Genomic DNA, 16,842 nt, shown 5'->3' with positions numbered 1-16,842 from the left:
TCTTCTCAGAAAGATCTACGTGCAATTCATTTTCACTTAAGATGTTCTAAATTCTATGCAGAAGAAAAAACTGAAAACAAGCATAGACTCCACTTTCACTTTAAAATGAACAAACACAGGCCTCCTACGGGCACAATGGCTAGGTAAGTATTCAAGAAGATGTAAATGGAGTCTTGAAAACAAAGACAACTATGTACATAACAGCAAAACCTGTGAAGCCTCTGGATGGACTTTTTAAAGCGATTTCCCCCCTCTCTTTGCACTGCTTGGACTAGCTCCTCCGTCCAAGCATGTGCAGCTGGAAGAATGGAACAAGGTAAAGTATGAAGTTAAACCAGGACAAGTGCCACCAAAGCTCAGCCCGGAGACACCAAAATGCCATTTCAAGGCTGAACTGTGAAGGCAGCCTTTCAGCCCTAGCTGGTGTGGCTCAGTGCATAGAGCATTGGACTGAAGGGTCCCGGGTTCGATTCAGGCCAAGGGCACACGCCCGGGTTGCAGGCTCCATCCCCAGTGTGGGGCGTGCAGGAGGCAGCCAATCCATGATTCTCTCTCATCATGGATGTTTCTATCTCTCTCTTCCTCTTCCTTCCTCTCTAAAATCAATAAAATATATTTTAAATAAATAAATAAATAAATATGAAGGCAGCCTTTCAAAAAGTTTAAAAAATCTTTAACTTCCAAAGGGGTCTTTCTCACCTTTCAAACTAACTTTCTCTGAAAGTTTACTGACGCTGCTTTCTTTTCTGAGGAGCCTTTTAAGTTGGATACCGTCAGTGCACATAGCATTAATCAGAGGCAAACCTCCCCCAATGTAACAAATCTCAGCTGTCCTGCATGTGGGTAAGAAACTACACAGTAACAGCACTCAAACACAGACTACTGGTCACGTTGAATCCAACAGAGCTTTCGGGACTTCTCAGAAATATATAGTCACACATCTATAGAAACACACTATTAAAAGCTAAGGGGTACGAGATGTGATTAGATATGTGGGCGCCCCTACCAGCAGCGTTTATGCAGCATGCACAACGTGCACACCACCTGGGGAGAAGCTTCAGGAAACCCCCCGTTAAGACTGCACTGAGCATGGCACCGGCTCCTGAGCCGAGGATCAGAAAGCCCTTGGGAACTGCAGGGCCTCCAGGGCAACCCCGCACACCCGTCCTCTCCCACTTAGGTGCAGTCCCGAGTAAGACTTTCAGTTACAAGTATTGTGTGTGTGTGTGTGTGGGGGGGGGGGGGGGGGGGGGGGTTAAAGAGCTACTGCTGAACCATTCAAGTCTCCAAGTTGAGATGAAACTGTTCATTTCCCTAAGCAAGTTTACCAACTACAGATGAAGTAGCAAACTTGAAACATACAATTTCAAGGGGATCTGACAAGAGAAAGCATACAAGGAGTACGTTCATTAATAAATAAATAAAAGAAAAGAAAAGAAAGAAAAAGAAAAACAGGAGGAGAGAGAGAGATGCACACACGGTCTTCTATGGCCTGGCCACCCAGATTTTGCTGTCGAAGTGCTTCCTTTCATAGCACGGAAGACCATCTGGAAAATTAACTGAAGACACAAAATCCTGTCAAAAGTCAAAACTGACACAATTCGGAATACCTCTCTGCGAGTCTCGAAATGCCAGCCAACATTTCAACCCTTCTCGTTCGTTATTTTTTAAGTATTTCATTCTGAAGCTATGGCTGTACATATTAGGAGGGATTTCTGTAACAGGAACACAATTCCTCTGGGTATGCATAAATGTGGCAAAGGGGGGAAGAAGGTCTAGTTGTCCCGAGTGTGGATTCATAAGTGGGGCCTTGCTAACCTCTATGATCTCATCTGTGAAATGGGTTTCTCCCCGGCAACAGCATCCGGACCGGCGAGAGCCTACCGGCCGGGGCCATAAACCCAAGGAGCAGGTGCGCACGGCGCAGCCCCGGCCCCGCCGTCCGGGTTCGGCCCGGAACGGTCGCGCCCGTGCAAGAGGGACTGCCTGCGCCCTCCATTTAACAACTGACTCAAGTACCAACACGGTAAACGCACGCAAACTTCTCCCACGCTCCCGTCTGCGAGCCCCGAGGGCCCTCCCCGGGGTCGGGGAGCGGTGTGACCCGGAGGACAACACGACCCCCGGCCGGGAGGACGGACCCTGCGGCGGCCGCAGGCCGAACGGCCGAGCCTGGGAAGCGCGCCGGCGCCGGGCGCTGCTGTCAAACTGCACGAAACGGCCCGGGACGGCGTCTTCCACGAGGTCAGAGGTCGCTCGCGGGACGGAGGCCCGCCGCCGCCGCCGCCCCGCCACACCTCCGTCCAGGGAGTGGCCCGGCGGGGTGCGAGGGGGCGAGGGGCCGGCGAGCCTGGGCCGGGCAGCCTGCAGCGGCCGCCGCCCCCTCCCCGCCGACGGGCACTCACAGGTGACGATGGGCTTGTTCTCCATGGTGTAGATCACCGGCGGCAGCGGCTCCTCAGGGGCGTCCATGGGCGTCCGGCGTCACCGGCCCGGCCCCCCGCGCCCCATGGGCAGCCCCGAGGCCGTACCCGGCCAGCCTGTGCCCGAGCGGCGCCGCCGGCCGGCCGCGACAGCGACGCCTGCCCGGCTTCGGGAGGAAGATTCCCGGCCGGCCGCCCGCAGCTGCCGGCGCATCCACTTCCGGTACCGGCGCTGGCTGCCGCGGGACCACTTCCGGGACGCGCGCCTTAAAGGGGAGGGCTCCCCGTCTGCGCTGGCGCTGCCCTCCGACCGAAAGGCAGCTTGTCGGCGCGGAGAGCGGAGAGGGAAAGCGGGCGGCGGCCGAGGGCCAGAGGCGGCTGCCCACATCGGAGCGGAGCTGTAGCAGCTGCAGGGCTGGGAGCCGCCCCTGAGACCCGCGTCTCCCCTGGGTGGACCTAGGACCTAGCCTCCCGGAGCGGAGAGGACTCTGCGGGGCTCCCAGGACATGGTTAACCCCTCACGGCGTGCATGACCTCCAGGGTGGGTGCACATGGCCTAGAGGACACCTCCATCGCCCCGCCCCTCCATCGCACCCGATGACCCGGGCGGCCCCAGCCCCACCACACAGATCCCCCAGGTGGGGGTGGCAGCCAGGGTGGGGGGCGGGTCACTGACAACTTCTGGACACAGACACGACCCGGGATCCACTGTGGACTCGGGATGACCCTAGGGGTTGTTGGGTGGGAGGAGGTGTCACTGAAAATGGCTTGTGGACATGGGCATGGCCCTGGGGTCACTGACAGCATGCGGTCAGGGGTGACCCTAGGTGACAGCGGCATGTGGACACAGGTGACTTCTCCTGTGCGGGCCTGCTGCCATCGCCTGGCCTTGTTACCTTTACCCAAGCTGGAGGCCTCAGGAGGAACCAGTTAGGGCGCCGGTTAACTCCCACCGCTGGGCTGGAGGCAGTTAGCCCTTGCAAAACCCTCTGTCTCGTGCTTTCTTGTGACTCGGGCGTTAGGAAGTACAGTAATATGCCCTGAAGTAGAACAAGGTTACTGCCTTCTCGCTATAACCAAAGACCCTACAGCCCGGAACCCCAATGCTTCCCAGACTCACCTCGAGCCCGCCTTGCCACAGGTCTTTCCAGATGGTTGGAATGAACGCCTTTCTCTCTGAATGTCCACAGCATGTTGACGCCTCTCCTGTTAGCACTCGTTTCCTGTGGCCCTGGCCGGAACACTTGAATTTAGGGACTGTGCCTTTTACTTCGTCTCTAACTGCCCCCCACCCTGCACCCAGGTGCAGGGGACCTTCCATGGAATAGGCAGTGGCATACATTTTGGGAACGCCACAAAATGAATCCTTACTTTTAACTGCATATAAGTTTCTTGTGTAAGGAAAGTACATTTAAAGTAACTTTTTAAAAATATATGTTTTATTGATTTTTTTACAGAGAGGAAGAGAATTAGAAACATTGATGATAAACATGAATCAGCTGCTTCCTGCACACCCCCTACTGGGGATGTGCCTGCAACCAAGATGCATGCCCTTGACTGGAATTGAACCTGGGACCCTTCAGTCCACAGGCCGATGCTCTATCCACTGAGCCAAACCGGTTAGGGCTAAAGTAACTTTTTAAAAAAAAAAAAAACAGAATCTTGTTTTAATCTGATTTTTATAAATATTTTTATTGATTTCAGAGGGGAAGGGAGCGGGAGAAAGAGATAGAAACATCAATGATGAGAGAGAATCATTGATCGGTTGCCTCCTGCACACCCCCTACTGGGGATGGAGCCCACAACCCCAGGCATGTGCCCTTGCCCGGAATGGAACCTGGGACTCTTCAGTCTGCAGGCTGGCACTCTATCCACTGAGCCAAACCAGCCAGGGCTAGAGTAACTTTTGCAAAGGAAATAAAGTAAATGTACATGTGAAATAGTTTGAGTGTGAACACGGCTGCTACTTGTTGGTAGTGTAGCATGGTGCATTGTAGTGTGGAGGCAAAAATCAGTGCTGGGGTGGCTGGCACCCCTGAGGCAGGCAGAGCACTAGGAAGGAGCTAGGCGGGTTGGAGATCCAGAGTCTAGGGGGGTTAGGGGGCGCTGAAAGTCCTTGGCTTCTGCTGGGTTCAGCATGAGTAGGATGAGATTCCATGTGGCTTACCAGGAAAAAGCTATTACAGAATTGAGAATGGCACAAAGACTGGAGGCCAAGCAGAGCGACAGCAAAGTCCTCATTGATACCTCATCAGCTGGGACAGTAGCTTGAGGACCATATACATCCCCAGGGCTCAGCGACTTTGTCTTTGAAGGCCCAGATAAGTATCACAGGCTTTAGTTTCTGTCTCAAACGTTTCCTTGGGATTTTTATTTTTTTATTTTTTATTTTTTTTAAATATATATATTTTATTGATTTTTTACAGAGAGGAAGGGAGAGAGATAGAGAGCTAGAAACATCAATGAGAAAGAAACATCGACCAGCTGCCTCTTGCACACCCCCCACCGGGGATGTGCCCACAACCAATGTACATGCCCTTGACTGGAATCGAACCCGGGACCCCTTCAGTACCCAGACCGACGCTCTACCACTGAGCCAAACCGGTTTCGGCTCCTTGGGATTTTTAAAAACTATTATCTAAAAATATAACAATTAGCCCTGACCAGTGTGGCTCAGTTGGTTGCGTATTGTCCCATGTACTGAGAGCTTGCTGGTTCAATCCCCAGTTAGGGAACATACACAGGTTTCTAGTTAAATCCCCAGTAGGAGGCGTGCAGGAGGCAGTGGATCGATGTTTCTCTCCCTTTCCCTCTCTAAAATCAATAAAAACATTTTTTTTAAAAAAGATTATGTATATATAAACTATCCTTAGCTCAACAGACATACCAAAACAGGTCGTGGCCAAGATGTGGCCTGTGAGCCATCTCTAACCCTGTTCTAAATAAGGCTGCACTGGACCTACCATAACCAAATATAAAGCAAAGCTTGACAAGATCTGCAAGAGAGATTTGAACATTGACTCCTGCCAAGTAGGGGACACCATGGACATTTCTCAGATCCAGCCTAACAAGGAATAAAACCAAACCTGTCAGAGGTCAAGGTGATAAAGACAGTAATTGACCTGCCAGTTACAACAAATGCCAGAACTCTTCTATGGAAGATGGTCCAGAATCTGTACACTTATAACTGACCAATGTCCAGTATACACACAAAAAATGTACTAGACATGCCAAACCACAAAGTGTAAACCACAGTCAGGAAAAAAAAAGTAGTCAATAGAAAGCAACCCCTGTATAGCCCAGATGTTATATTTACAGATAAAGACTACACAGCAACTATAATAGGTGTGTTCAAAGAATTAAATGAAAATATGGTCTTAATCATTAAAGACTGCAGAGTAATAACTATTAAAAAAGAACGGGCAGTCTAGCCCTGGCTGGTGTGCTCAGTGGTTAGAGCACCAGCCTGCACACCGAAGGTTCGCTGGTTCAATTCCTGGTCAAGGGCCTGGGTTGTTGATTCCATCCTCCATCTATGGGAGGCAAACAATTGATGTGTCTCACAGTGATGTTTCTCTTTCTCCGCCTCCCTACCTCCTTTCCACTCTCTAAAAATCAATAGAAAAATATCCTTGGATGAGGATTAACAAAAAAACAAACCAACAAAAAAAGAATGAAGTTCTAGAACTGAAAAGTACAATTGAAATGAAAATTTTACTGCATTGGCTTAACAACAGATTGGAAATAGCGGGAGGAGTCAGTGATCTTACAGGCAGATCAATACAAATTTTTCAATCTGAGGAAGAGAAAAAAGATTGAAGAAAAAATCAACAGAGCCTTAGAGAACAGGCAGGCACTTTATTTGAAAAAAAATTATGACCATAGTCCACAAATTTGATGAAAAAGATTGATTTATAGATCAAAAACTCTGCAAAACCTCAGAACACGTACTACGAAAAACACATACAGGCACATCCCCGTCAGACTGTTGAAAACCATAAAGAGAAAGTCTTGAAAGCAGCCAGCAAATAAAGACACGCTACCTTCAGGGGAACAATGACGAGAATTTTCATTGCCTTCTCATCAGACACAATCTAAACTGGAGGACAATGGAATAAAGCAGTAAAGGGCTGAATTTAAAAAACTTAGCCCCAAACCCTGTGTCCAACAAAAACACTCTAAAAGGTGAGGGCAGAGAAAGATGTTTTCAGATGAAGTCGAGAGAATGTGTGTCCAGCACGCAGGTCCTACAGTAAATGCTGAACATGTCCTTCAGGGTGAAAGGACAGGGGCCCGGTGAAACTTGGACAAACAGGAGGAAAAGGACAGTGGGGGGAGCTGTCAGCAAGGGGGTAGCAGTGGCGATGCTTTTTCTCCCCACAATTTCCTCAAGGAAGAAACATACCTAATTATCAATACATTGTGTGATGGTTTTAAAATATATATGTAAAAGGCACAACCATAGCACAAAGGACAGAGGGTCTCGCATTTGGGGACTTCAGGGTGTGAAGCGAGAAGTGGGCGATGAGAAGGCTCCTGTATACTGAGAGAAGGCTGAAGTGATACAATAGTGACTCAGAATAGAATTTGATATAAGGATATCCAGCCCTGGAGCAAAACCACAAAAACAAAAAAATTTTTAACATAAGGGTTTGGCTAAGAAGCCAGTGGAAGCAGCAAAACGGAAAAATATAAAACATTTTATTATGGGAGATATGTGCAATACTATCAGCAATAAAAAAATGTATATTAAAATGAAAGGGGGGGGGAAAGCAAGAACATTTGATTAGTCCAAAAGCAGTCAGGAAAGGAACAACGGGTGAATAAAAATCAGAGCGGACCCTACAATGGCCAATCATCACATCAAAAGAGGTCCAGCGACCAGGAGGTACCAAGGAAATGCAAATTAAAGTGACAGTGACTGTCATCTCACTTCACATCTACTCAAATGGCTTAAATATTTTTAAAAAATATATTTTATTGATTTTTTACAGAGAGGAAGGGAGAGGGATAGAGAGCTAGAAACATCGACCAGCTGCCTCCTGCACACCTCCTACTGGGGATGTGCCTGCAACCAAGGTACATGCCCTTGACCAGAATCGAACCTGGGATCCTTCAGTCCACAGACAGACGCTCTATCCACTGAGCCAAACCGGGTTTGGCATAGCTTAAATATTTTATTTTTAAACCTGACAACACCAAATGTAAAGTCCAAGCCCAGGTCTCCATGTCATTCGTCCTGTTCTCACCCAGACATCATCATCCGGAGATTAAGTCACTCACAGCTCTCCCTTTGTGAGGACACGAGCCCTGTCCTGGCCCCCTTGGCGGCTCTGGGTGGAAGCTTCTTCCCGGAGGGATGGGAGGGAGGGGCCGGGCTCTCCAACTCTGTTTTAGGCAACACTTAGGCAGCTTTCTCTCCGGCAGAACCATCAGTCTTTATTCACCTGGGAATTTAGGAAATGCTTGAATTCAGCACAAACACTGGCTTAGCAATTCCTTTTAATCACGGTGGAAATGGTGGTATTGCTGTTAATCGATGTCTATTCCTTTTCCAGATCCTTTTGTTCTGAGATAGCGGGTTTTTTTTAGGTTTTTTTTTTTTTTTTTTTTTTTTTTTTTTTTTTTTTTAAATAAAGGTTGCTGGCACTTGAGCCCAAATGGCCTTTTCTGGTAGCCCATTACACTGTGTCCAGACGCAAAAAGCCTGTTCAATTATGTATTGGAATGCTGCGTGTGCTCGGTCTAAGCGGAGGCACCCAGGGCTGTCTCTGACACGCTGCTCGGGCCCTCTCCGCTGAGCCAGCACGCATTCCCAGCAGGTGTACTCATAGCGGCCAAAGCCTAGAAGCAGCCCAGGTGACCTTTGACGGGTGGCTGGTTAGACAAACTGGTCCGCCCGCACCATGGAACACTATGCGGCAATAAAAAGGACTGACCTGTGCAGGCCCACAGCAACCTGGGTGGATCTTGCCAGAAGGATGCTGCATGCAAAACGCCCAACCCCAGTCACATAGCCTGTGATTTCATCTATGGAACATTCTCGAAGTGACAGCTTATAGGAATGGAAGACAGACCAGCAGTTGCCAAGGGTTAGGAGGGAGTGTAGGGTAAGGTGGGTCATGGATGTGGCTATCACAGGGCAACGTGAAGCATCTTTGTGGCTTTGCAACAGCATGGATGGGTCTGGAGAGCATTGTGCTAAGTCGGTGATTGGAAAACTGCGGCTCGCGAGCCACATGCGGCTCTTTGGCCCCTTGAGTGTGGCTCTTCCACAAAATACCATGGCCTGGGCGAGTCTATTTTGAAGAAGTGGCGTTAGAAGAAGTTTAAGTTTAAAATTTTCGGCTCTCCAAAGAAATTTCAATTGTTGTCCTGTTGATATTTGGCTCTGTGGACTAAAGAGTTTGCCGACCACTGTGCTAAGTGAAAGAAGCCAGTAAGAGAAAGACAAGCGTCATAGGACTTCACTTGCATGTGGATTCAACTGAATAAAATAAGCTAACAAACAAAATAGAAGCAGACTCATAGATACAGAGGACAGACTGACAACAGCTGTCAGAGGGAAGGGGGGCTGGGAAGAGTTAGGTGAAAACGGCGAAGGAATTAAGCAATAAAACAAAACAAAACAAAATACAACTTAGAGAAGAGCATGGTGACTACCAGAGGGAAAGGGGGATAGGTGGGGATGGATGGAGACTTGACTTGGGGTGGTGAGAAAAAAGCAACCCTGTGGGATGGGGTGCTCTGTTCTGGACCGTGTCAGTGTCCACGTCCTGGATGTGGTGCTGACCCAGAGCTGTGCAAGACGCACCCCTGGTGGTCACAACTGTATGGGAACCTACGTCATCTCAAAATGAAAGTTTAATAAAAAACCCAACTGACTTTGAAGTAGTAACACGTGAGGCTCCAAAGAACCCACAAGGTGACCTGTGTGGCGCTCGCCTCACTCCCCCCAGGTGGTAAGGGGCAGGGCCAGCACAGTGCTGGGTCTCCATGCAGTTAATACATTTACACAAGCCTTCCAACAGCAGTATCTTCAGGTGGGCAAATAGTTCATAAAAGGGGAAATAGGATTAGTAACAATTATGTAATCCCTAATAAATAATCTGACTCATGAGTAATTAATGAAATGCCATATAAATTTTTTTCCAACAATTAACAAAAATGGGGGGGGGGGGGATAAAAGAGACCAGAAATGAGCTGATGGTGGGGAGGGGCGGGTGTGGTAACCAGGCAGACCAGCAGGTGGAGGGCACTCTGCTCTGAAGTGCCACTTCTTTTTTTTCTTTTTCCTTTTTTTGAAATTGATTTTCAGAGGAAGAAAGAGAGAGAAACACCTATTTGATTTGTTGTTCCACTTTTTTATGCATCATTGGTTGATTCTTATGTGCTCCGACTGGAGAGTGAACCTGCAACCTTGGCGTATTAAGTCGATGCTCAAACAAACTGAGCTACTAGCTAAGCCCAAGCCACCTTTTATTTCATTATTTTTTTAAAATTTTTATTGATTTTTCACAGAGAGGAAGGGAGAGGGATAGAGAGTTAGAAACATCGATGAGAGAGAATCATCAATCAGCTGCCTCCCGCACACCCCCCCACCGGGGATGTGCCCGCAACCAAGGTACATGCCCTTGACCGGAATCGAACCCGGAACCCTCCAGTCGGCAGGCTGACGCTCTATCCACTTAGCCAAACCGGTTTCGGCTCAAGCCACCTTTTAAATAGGCAGTGACACCCTTCTGTCCTTTGACCCAGCAATGGACTTTTAGAGCTCTTTAAGGAAAGTCTCTACCAAAACCTTGGCTAAAAACATGTGGCAGCATGGTTTGCAGCATCGGCTAAAAATGGGAAGCAACCTAAAAGAAATGTCAATAACTGTGTTACATAAAGTGTGCCATTGGCATTGATAAACTGCTATGTCATCAGCAAAACGGCGTTTGGAGGTTTCAGATAGCCTGAGAAACGCCTATAATGTTCTCTGAGCAAAGTCGATCCCTGGATTATAAAGCTTTCTGCCTGGCGATGACACTGATGGTCTTTCTGTCCATCACCCCCTTCCCATTTTTATAAAAACTGGCCTCTCTGTGGAGGTTTGCCAGACGTCAGAGGAATCCCACTCCCCACCAGAGGGATCGCTGCAGCCTGGAATTGAACGGGTTGAAATTCAGGCTTTAGCAACGGAGAAACCAACAGTCAGCACCCGCCTGAAATCTTATCTGAATCCTGCATAGCTTTAGGCCTTTGTACTTGGGGGCGGGGGGAGAGGTCTCTTGAGCATTTTAATAGAAATAAATGTAGACTTTTAAAAAGCTAATTATGCCCTAGCCCAGTGGTCGGCAAATTCATTAGTCAACAGAGCCGCATATCAACAGTACAACGATTGAAATTTCTTTGGAGAGCCAAATTTTTTAAACTTAAACTTCTTCTAACGCCACTTCTTTAAAATAGACTAGCCCAGGCCATGGTATTTTGTGGAAGAGCCACACTCAAGGGGCCAAAGAGCCACATGTGGCCCGAGACCACTGCCCTAGCGGATTAGAGTGTGGGCCTGCAGACTGAAGGGTCCTGGGCTTGATTGCCGTCAAGGGCACATGCCTGGATTGTGGGCTCGATCCCCAGTAGGGGGCGTGCGGGAGGCAGCCGATCAACGATTCTCTCAACATTGATGTTTCTTCTTCCTTCCTCTCTGAAATCAATAAAAAAATATATATTTTAAAAAAAACCCTAAAATAAAAGCCTTAGAGTGAGGGTGTGATAGACATGATCAAACCACATAACAGAAAAAAAACTTAGAGTTTGGAAGGGATGCATCAAAATACTGGCAGTGACTGCCCTGGGCTGGAGGTGACCTTGTCTCTCTGCACTCCGCCACCAGGCCACAGGCCTCTGATCTGAGGAGGCGGCTGGTTGTCTGCAAAAAGGGCTCAGGTGTGGTTAGGCAGCGGGTCTGAGCAGGGGGCATGGATTCTAAATTACTCAGCCTCTCCTCAGTCTCAACGTTCTCATCCGGAAGCAGGGCTCGTGCAGAGTTTTTCCCTCCAAGACATGCATCCTATGTAATTGATCCCACAAAATCCCCAGGACGAGGTCTCCCCATCTCCATTTCACAGAGGGGGAAGTGGAGGCACTGACCGCTGGGGCTCGGCCACACGGGAACACTGTGCTCCGTGCTCATTCCAGCTGGAAGCCAGGGCACACAAAGCGGGGCTGCCATCACCACCCCATTTTATACCGGAGGAGCCTGAGGCATGGGCGTTAGAGGGCAGAGCGGCCCGGGCCCCGGGCCCTGTCCTCTACCACACGGGGACCTGTCGGTGTCTTTGTCTCGTTCTCAGAAAGAACCCTCTCTCCACACTTGTGCAGAACTGAGTAGGTTGAAATCTAGGCCTTAGCAGCGCCCCCCTCCCAGGCTTCATCCTTCATTGTGTGACTTAAATAGTTAGCGACAACGAAATCCAACCTGGCGCTGGAGGTGGCATTTCTGGACATTCTCCTGTTTCTAGCTCAGGCGCCTTTTCCCCTGGCTTTCTGACCGCCTGGGTTCTTACTCTCCCCTCCCAAACGGAGGCTGTCCTCCGAGAAGCCAGTCCATCCCAGGCCTCCGTCCCTCACGGTATCCCTGCTCATGGGGTGGGAGGCGGGGAGCAGGACTGACCACCTGCTAGAGACCCTCCTCTGGCCTCCACCCGCCTTTTCAGACCCTCAAGCCCAGGGAGCCACCCTGCCCTGGAGAGGGAGGCCGGCTGTGGCCTGGCTTAGCCTATGGAAGCAGGGCCAGCGCCTCTTGTGCCAGCCTCTGGCACACCTAATATTGGGGTAACGGGAACGGAAGAGGAAGGAGGGGTGAGGGAAAGGCCAACGTAAGGGCCGGCTGCCCAAAATGCTAACCTCCGAGGGCACCAACACCTCACTGGAGTAGGCAGGAAGGAATCAGCCGCTAACCCAGAATTCCACGCGTCCCTTTTTACCCAGGCAGCACAGCGTCCATTGTCCCGCCCCAGCGGCCCGCGTGGCGCACAGAGACCCTCACAGACACGCCTGGTGCCCCGGCCACAGGCCCTCAGTTCTGATCTAACTGCAGTGGGCGGCCCAGGCATGGTAAGGTGCCCACGCCAGGGCCTTCAGGGCTCCGCTTTCCTGCCTCAGGCCCAGAGCAGGCTGAGCAGAAAGTCCTGGGCACTGGCACCACCAAGTCTTACCGCACCGAGTGGGTAGATCAATGTGCCAACCTCCCCTTGCTCAGAGCACATCAGGGCGGCTTCTGGGAGGGGGTAAGCCCCAGAGGTCACCAGCAAGGACAGGCACCGCCGTGGCTCTTTGCCCACCCCTCCTAACCCTCCCTTCCTCACTCCCCACTCTGGCAGACAGACCCCCTGCAACAAGCCCTTGCTCAGAGACCACTGTGGTCCTGCTGCCCACGCACGCCGCCCAGCCCCCACCCAAGAGGGGTGGGCACACATGGCTGCCCGAGAGCCTAAAACAGATCCATCCGTGGCCTGGTTACTGAAAATCAATGATTCATTTATTATTGCGATGTTCAATGTTTAATACGCCGCCTCGGGACTTGGCTGGCTCAGGACACACACAATAAATACTTCCTTTCGAGCGTTAGGAGGACTTAATGGTTATTAATAGAAAGCCCTTTCAGGGGATGTGGGAGCTGGGGGGCTGCCCCAGCCAAGCTGCCCGCAGGCCCCAGCCCAGCTCTGGTGGGACCTAACGGCTCCCTTGGAGGCTCTGCCAGTCCCAGGGGTCCTGGCAGGATGGGCCAGGAGCTCAGGACCAAAGGCAGCCGGTAGCTGTAGGGCTGGGCTGGCATGGTTCTGGTGAGACTAATGGCAACCCTAAGCCCAGGGAGCCTCACCCTCCTGATACACGGGGCTTCCCGGACCCCGCGCTATTGGGGTCCTGTGGAGGCTTCCTCCCGCGGGGGGGGGGGGGGGGGGGGGAAGGGGGGGAAGCATTACCTCCCTCTCCTTCCGGCTCCTTTCCCGGCTGAGGCGTGGGGGAGGGGCTGAGAGTTCGGAGCTTGTATCCAGTCTCAGTGTGGTCTCTCTGGTGACCGGCCCTCCTCTGGGAGCCACCCAGGAGCCCACCCACAGTCACCTCGTTAGAATGAGAGAGGAGCCTCGTGCTCTATGGCTTCGGAATCTCCAAGGCTTTCGGGAGCTCTGTGTCCTAGAGAGGCAGACCAGGAGGGGCTGAGGAGGGGCTGAGGAGGTTCAGGACCACGAACCTCACACACCTTACGGAAGGGCACCCTCCAACCCCAGAGTCACGTGCGGCCCGAGAGGCGGGCACGTCTCCTTCCACACCAAACCTGCCCCTCCTCCAGAGGGCGCTACGGCTGGGCCTCCGCCACTATGTACGGTTGGAAGCAGCCTCAGAGGGTTTGCACAAGAGGAATGGACAGTAATTCACACCTGCTCCGCCATCTTCTGAGGTCCAGCTCCTGAGTCATGTCCGCGAGGCAGGGTCTCGCCATAAGTGGAGGGTCATCCGACGGCCCTGGGCTGGCCCCAGGGGTCAGGCTCCTTGCAAAGCCCTGGGCAGGGAACTGACCGCTTAGAGACAGTGTCAGATGCTTTGCCAGAAAGCGAGCGGGTGAGACAGCCTGTGGGGTGTTCTGGAGGCTCTCTGGCCAGGAATGGTGCCTAAGGAGAAGCTGCATGAAGCCCGGGCCGGGGTGTGGCACCGGCACAGACACTGGGCAAAGGTGCACCCAGGTCTGCATCTACCCGGACCGACAGCACCGAGTCCTTTGAAGTCTGGCTCCCGGGCTCCTGGCCCTCCGTGGCGGGGGCTTAAAGCACACAATAGTTTTGCAAACAGGCTGGACACACCTAGCTAGAACCGGCTGTCCCCTCCGATACCAGCTCCTGTTTAAGGTCTCTAAGGACAACCCCAAGCTCCTGCACACACCTCCTGGTTCAGAGTGCTCTGGGGTCCCCAGAATCCCTGCCTCTGACTCCCAAAGTTCACCTGACCCTCTGGGCCTGCAGAGAAGATGGAGACAGGCCTGGGACAGCGCTGGGTCTCCCTTCTCCAGGACGGAGCGATCATCTCCGGCCAGGCTTACACCCCGTTCTTCCAGACACACCCTGCCAGCAGGCAGTTTGAGGGCTTCACTGGACTCCAAATTCTGATTATAGGGAGTCAGGCCCCACTCCATACTGTTGGGGTACCCGCTGGGTATAGGCAGGGCCCTCCCTGGGAGGAGGGACTGAAAACACCACCTGATGCCCCCACGAGTCATGCTTTCTGCCCACTGTCCACACCACACGCCCCCTGGAATAAAGCGCCTGTGGGTGTAACGTTCTCCCCGCTCCCTGATGGAGCTAGCGCCCAGAACACGTGACATCCCTAACTGCTCCGAGATGTCACAGTGCAAGCTGATTTAGTTAGCATTTGGGGAGCACTTGCTTTAAGATTGATCACGTGACACCCCTAACTCCTCTGAGATGTCCCAGGGCAAGCTGCTTTAGTTAGCACTTGGGGAGCACTTCCTTTAAGAGTGATCACGTGACATCCCTAACTCCTCTGAGATGTCCCAGGGCAAGCTGATTTAGTTAGCATTTGGGGAGCACTTCCTTTAAGAGTGGTCACGTGACATCCCTAACTCCTCTGAGATGTCCCAGGGCAAGCTGATTTAGTTAGCACTTGGGGAGCACTTCCTTTAAGAGGAGCTTTTCTTTCCACAAATCCCACTGCTTACGGGCACCTGGACCCTGGCATTCTCAGGCGTTGTACCAGGAGGGACGTGAGATGATTCAAGAACACAGGCTTGTGATTTCACCCTGCTTCCTAATAGGCTTGTGCTTAAATGACCTCTAAGTGTTGCCCCTGCTCTTTGGGGTGTGCCTGTACATATGTGTGCACACCTGTGTGTGTTTGTGCGCACGTCTTGGAGTATGTGTGTATACATACACATAGTGCATGTGTGTGTAGGTGTGTGTGTGTGTCCACCGTGTGCCTACATGGGTTTGTGTGCATGTATATGCATATGCATACATATGCCTTTGTGTAGGTGTGTGTGTTTAGGTATGTGTATTCACAGGCACATGTGTATTTGCATTCTGGCACACACTTCTCACCATGTCAGGTGATTCCTACACATCAAGTACACCTGGCAGTCAAAGCAGAGGTGGGATCTGGGCCAGAGAAGCAGGCGGGCTTGGCTCATTGTCTGGGTGTCCCGGAGATCTGTGAAACTCAGGGTTTGGGGGTTCAGGAGTGATATCCACAGCCAGTCATTTTTACTCTGGACATTTGCATTCAAACAGGATCAAGCACACAGCGAGGCTGAACTGACCAAGCCTCCCCACACCACTTAATATCAATGGCAGCAGGGCCCTTTGATTTCATCTCCTGCATCACACCTCCACAAACTCCACTCCTATGTGTGTTCATGTGCATGTGTGGGCACATGTGCATGTGTGTATACATACCTGCATGTGCACAGGTGTGGCTTGCTGGTATACACATGCTCTGAGTTCTGGATGTATTTTTAAAATAAGTCACGGATAGAGCTGATGGCCCATCTGCTCCCGGCCTCTCCAGCTCTCAAGGGGCTGAGCTGAGTGGGGACAGGCCCAGCCCAGCTCCCACCACCACCTGGACCCACACAGAGCAGAGACGCGTGGTCACGGCCGTTCCCGTGACGCCATGGCTCTTTTAGCTCAATTTATTTTCCTCAGACAAACACATGGGACCGTGGACTAGCTCTTGGTTCTAACAGGAGTTCTTTATCCAGGAGGAAAAGGGTCCCTTGGTTTTCTCCAGAGAATACATTTTTATGAAAAATAGCTTTGGATGTATACAGGCCCACTTTGGAAACTCTTTCATCCTTGATGGCTCTAAAACCCATTTTCAGCCGAAACCGGTTTGGCTCAATGGATAGAGCGTCGGCTTGGGGACTGAAAGGTCCCGGGTTCGATTCCGGTCAAGGGCATGTACCTTGGTTGTGGGCATATCCCCAGTAGGGGGTGTGCAAGAGGCAGCTGATCGATGATTCTCTCTCATCGATGTCTCTAACTCTCTCTCCCTTCCGCTCTGTACAAAATCAATAAAATATATTAAAACCCATTTTCAGACAGAGCCATATATCGGAGACTTGATGCACCAACCAGCTTCCTCCCCGGCCTCGGCCAGATGGTGGCGCTCTTTCTCCAATTCTCCCCCAAAGGCAACGGACAGGCAAAGGGGAGGCTTGCAAAGTGCACTGAGCAGGAAAGGGAAGATGGAGGGCAGGTGAGTGGCCTGTGCAGGCGGCAACCCCGCAGCCCATGAGCCCAGGTCCTTCACTTCCTGGAGCAGCAGGGGGAAGGGGGAGAGGGGAAAGGGAAGGGGAGCAGGTAGAGGAGATGACAATCTATGCAGACTAGAGACAAAGGAACAGAAGGAGGCAGACAGTCAC

The 16,842-nt window shown here is 51.3% G+C and overlaps 1 protein-coding gene across 1 annotated transcript in view; it reads right to left on the bottom strand.

The window, feature by feature from the left end:
* The window catches only part of TRAPPC10 (trafficking protein particle complex subunit 10), a 66,929-nt gene extending 64,281 nt beyond the window's left edge, over window positions 1-2,648 (bottom strand). The window contains exon 1 of the mRNA XM_084873585.1: window positions 2,406-2,648. Within this exon, the coding sequence (XP_084729711.1) occupies window positions 2,406-2,472 (67 nt within the window). The 5' untranslated portion in view covers window positions 2,473-2,648. The remainder of the gene's footprint in view (window positions 1-2,405) is intronic.
* Between the last annotated feature and the right edge of the window lie 14,194 nt (window positions 2,649-16,842).

This window comes from Pipistrellus hanaki (genome assembly GCF_964339955.1).
Source record: "Pipistrellus hanaki genome assembly, chromosome: 2".
NCBI classification, from domain to species: Eukaryota; Metazoa; Chordata; class Mammalia; order Chiroptera; family Vespertilionidae; genus Pipistrellus; species Pipistrellus hanaki.
This window is presented reverse-complemented; position numbering and strand designations above follow the sequence as displayed.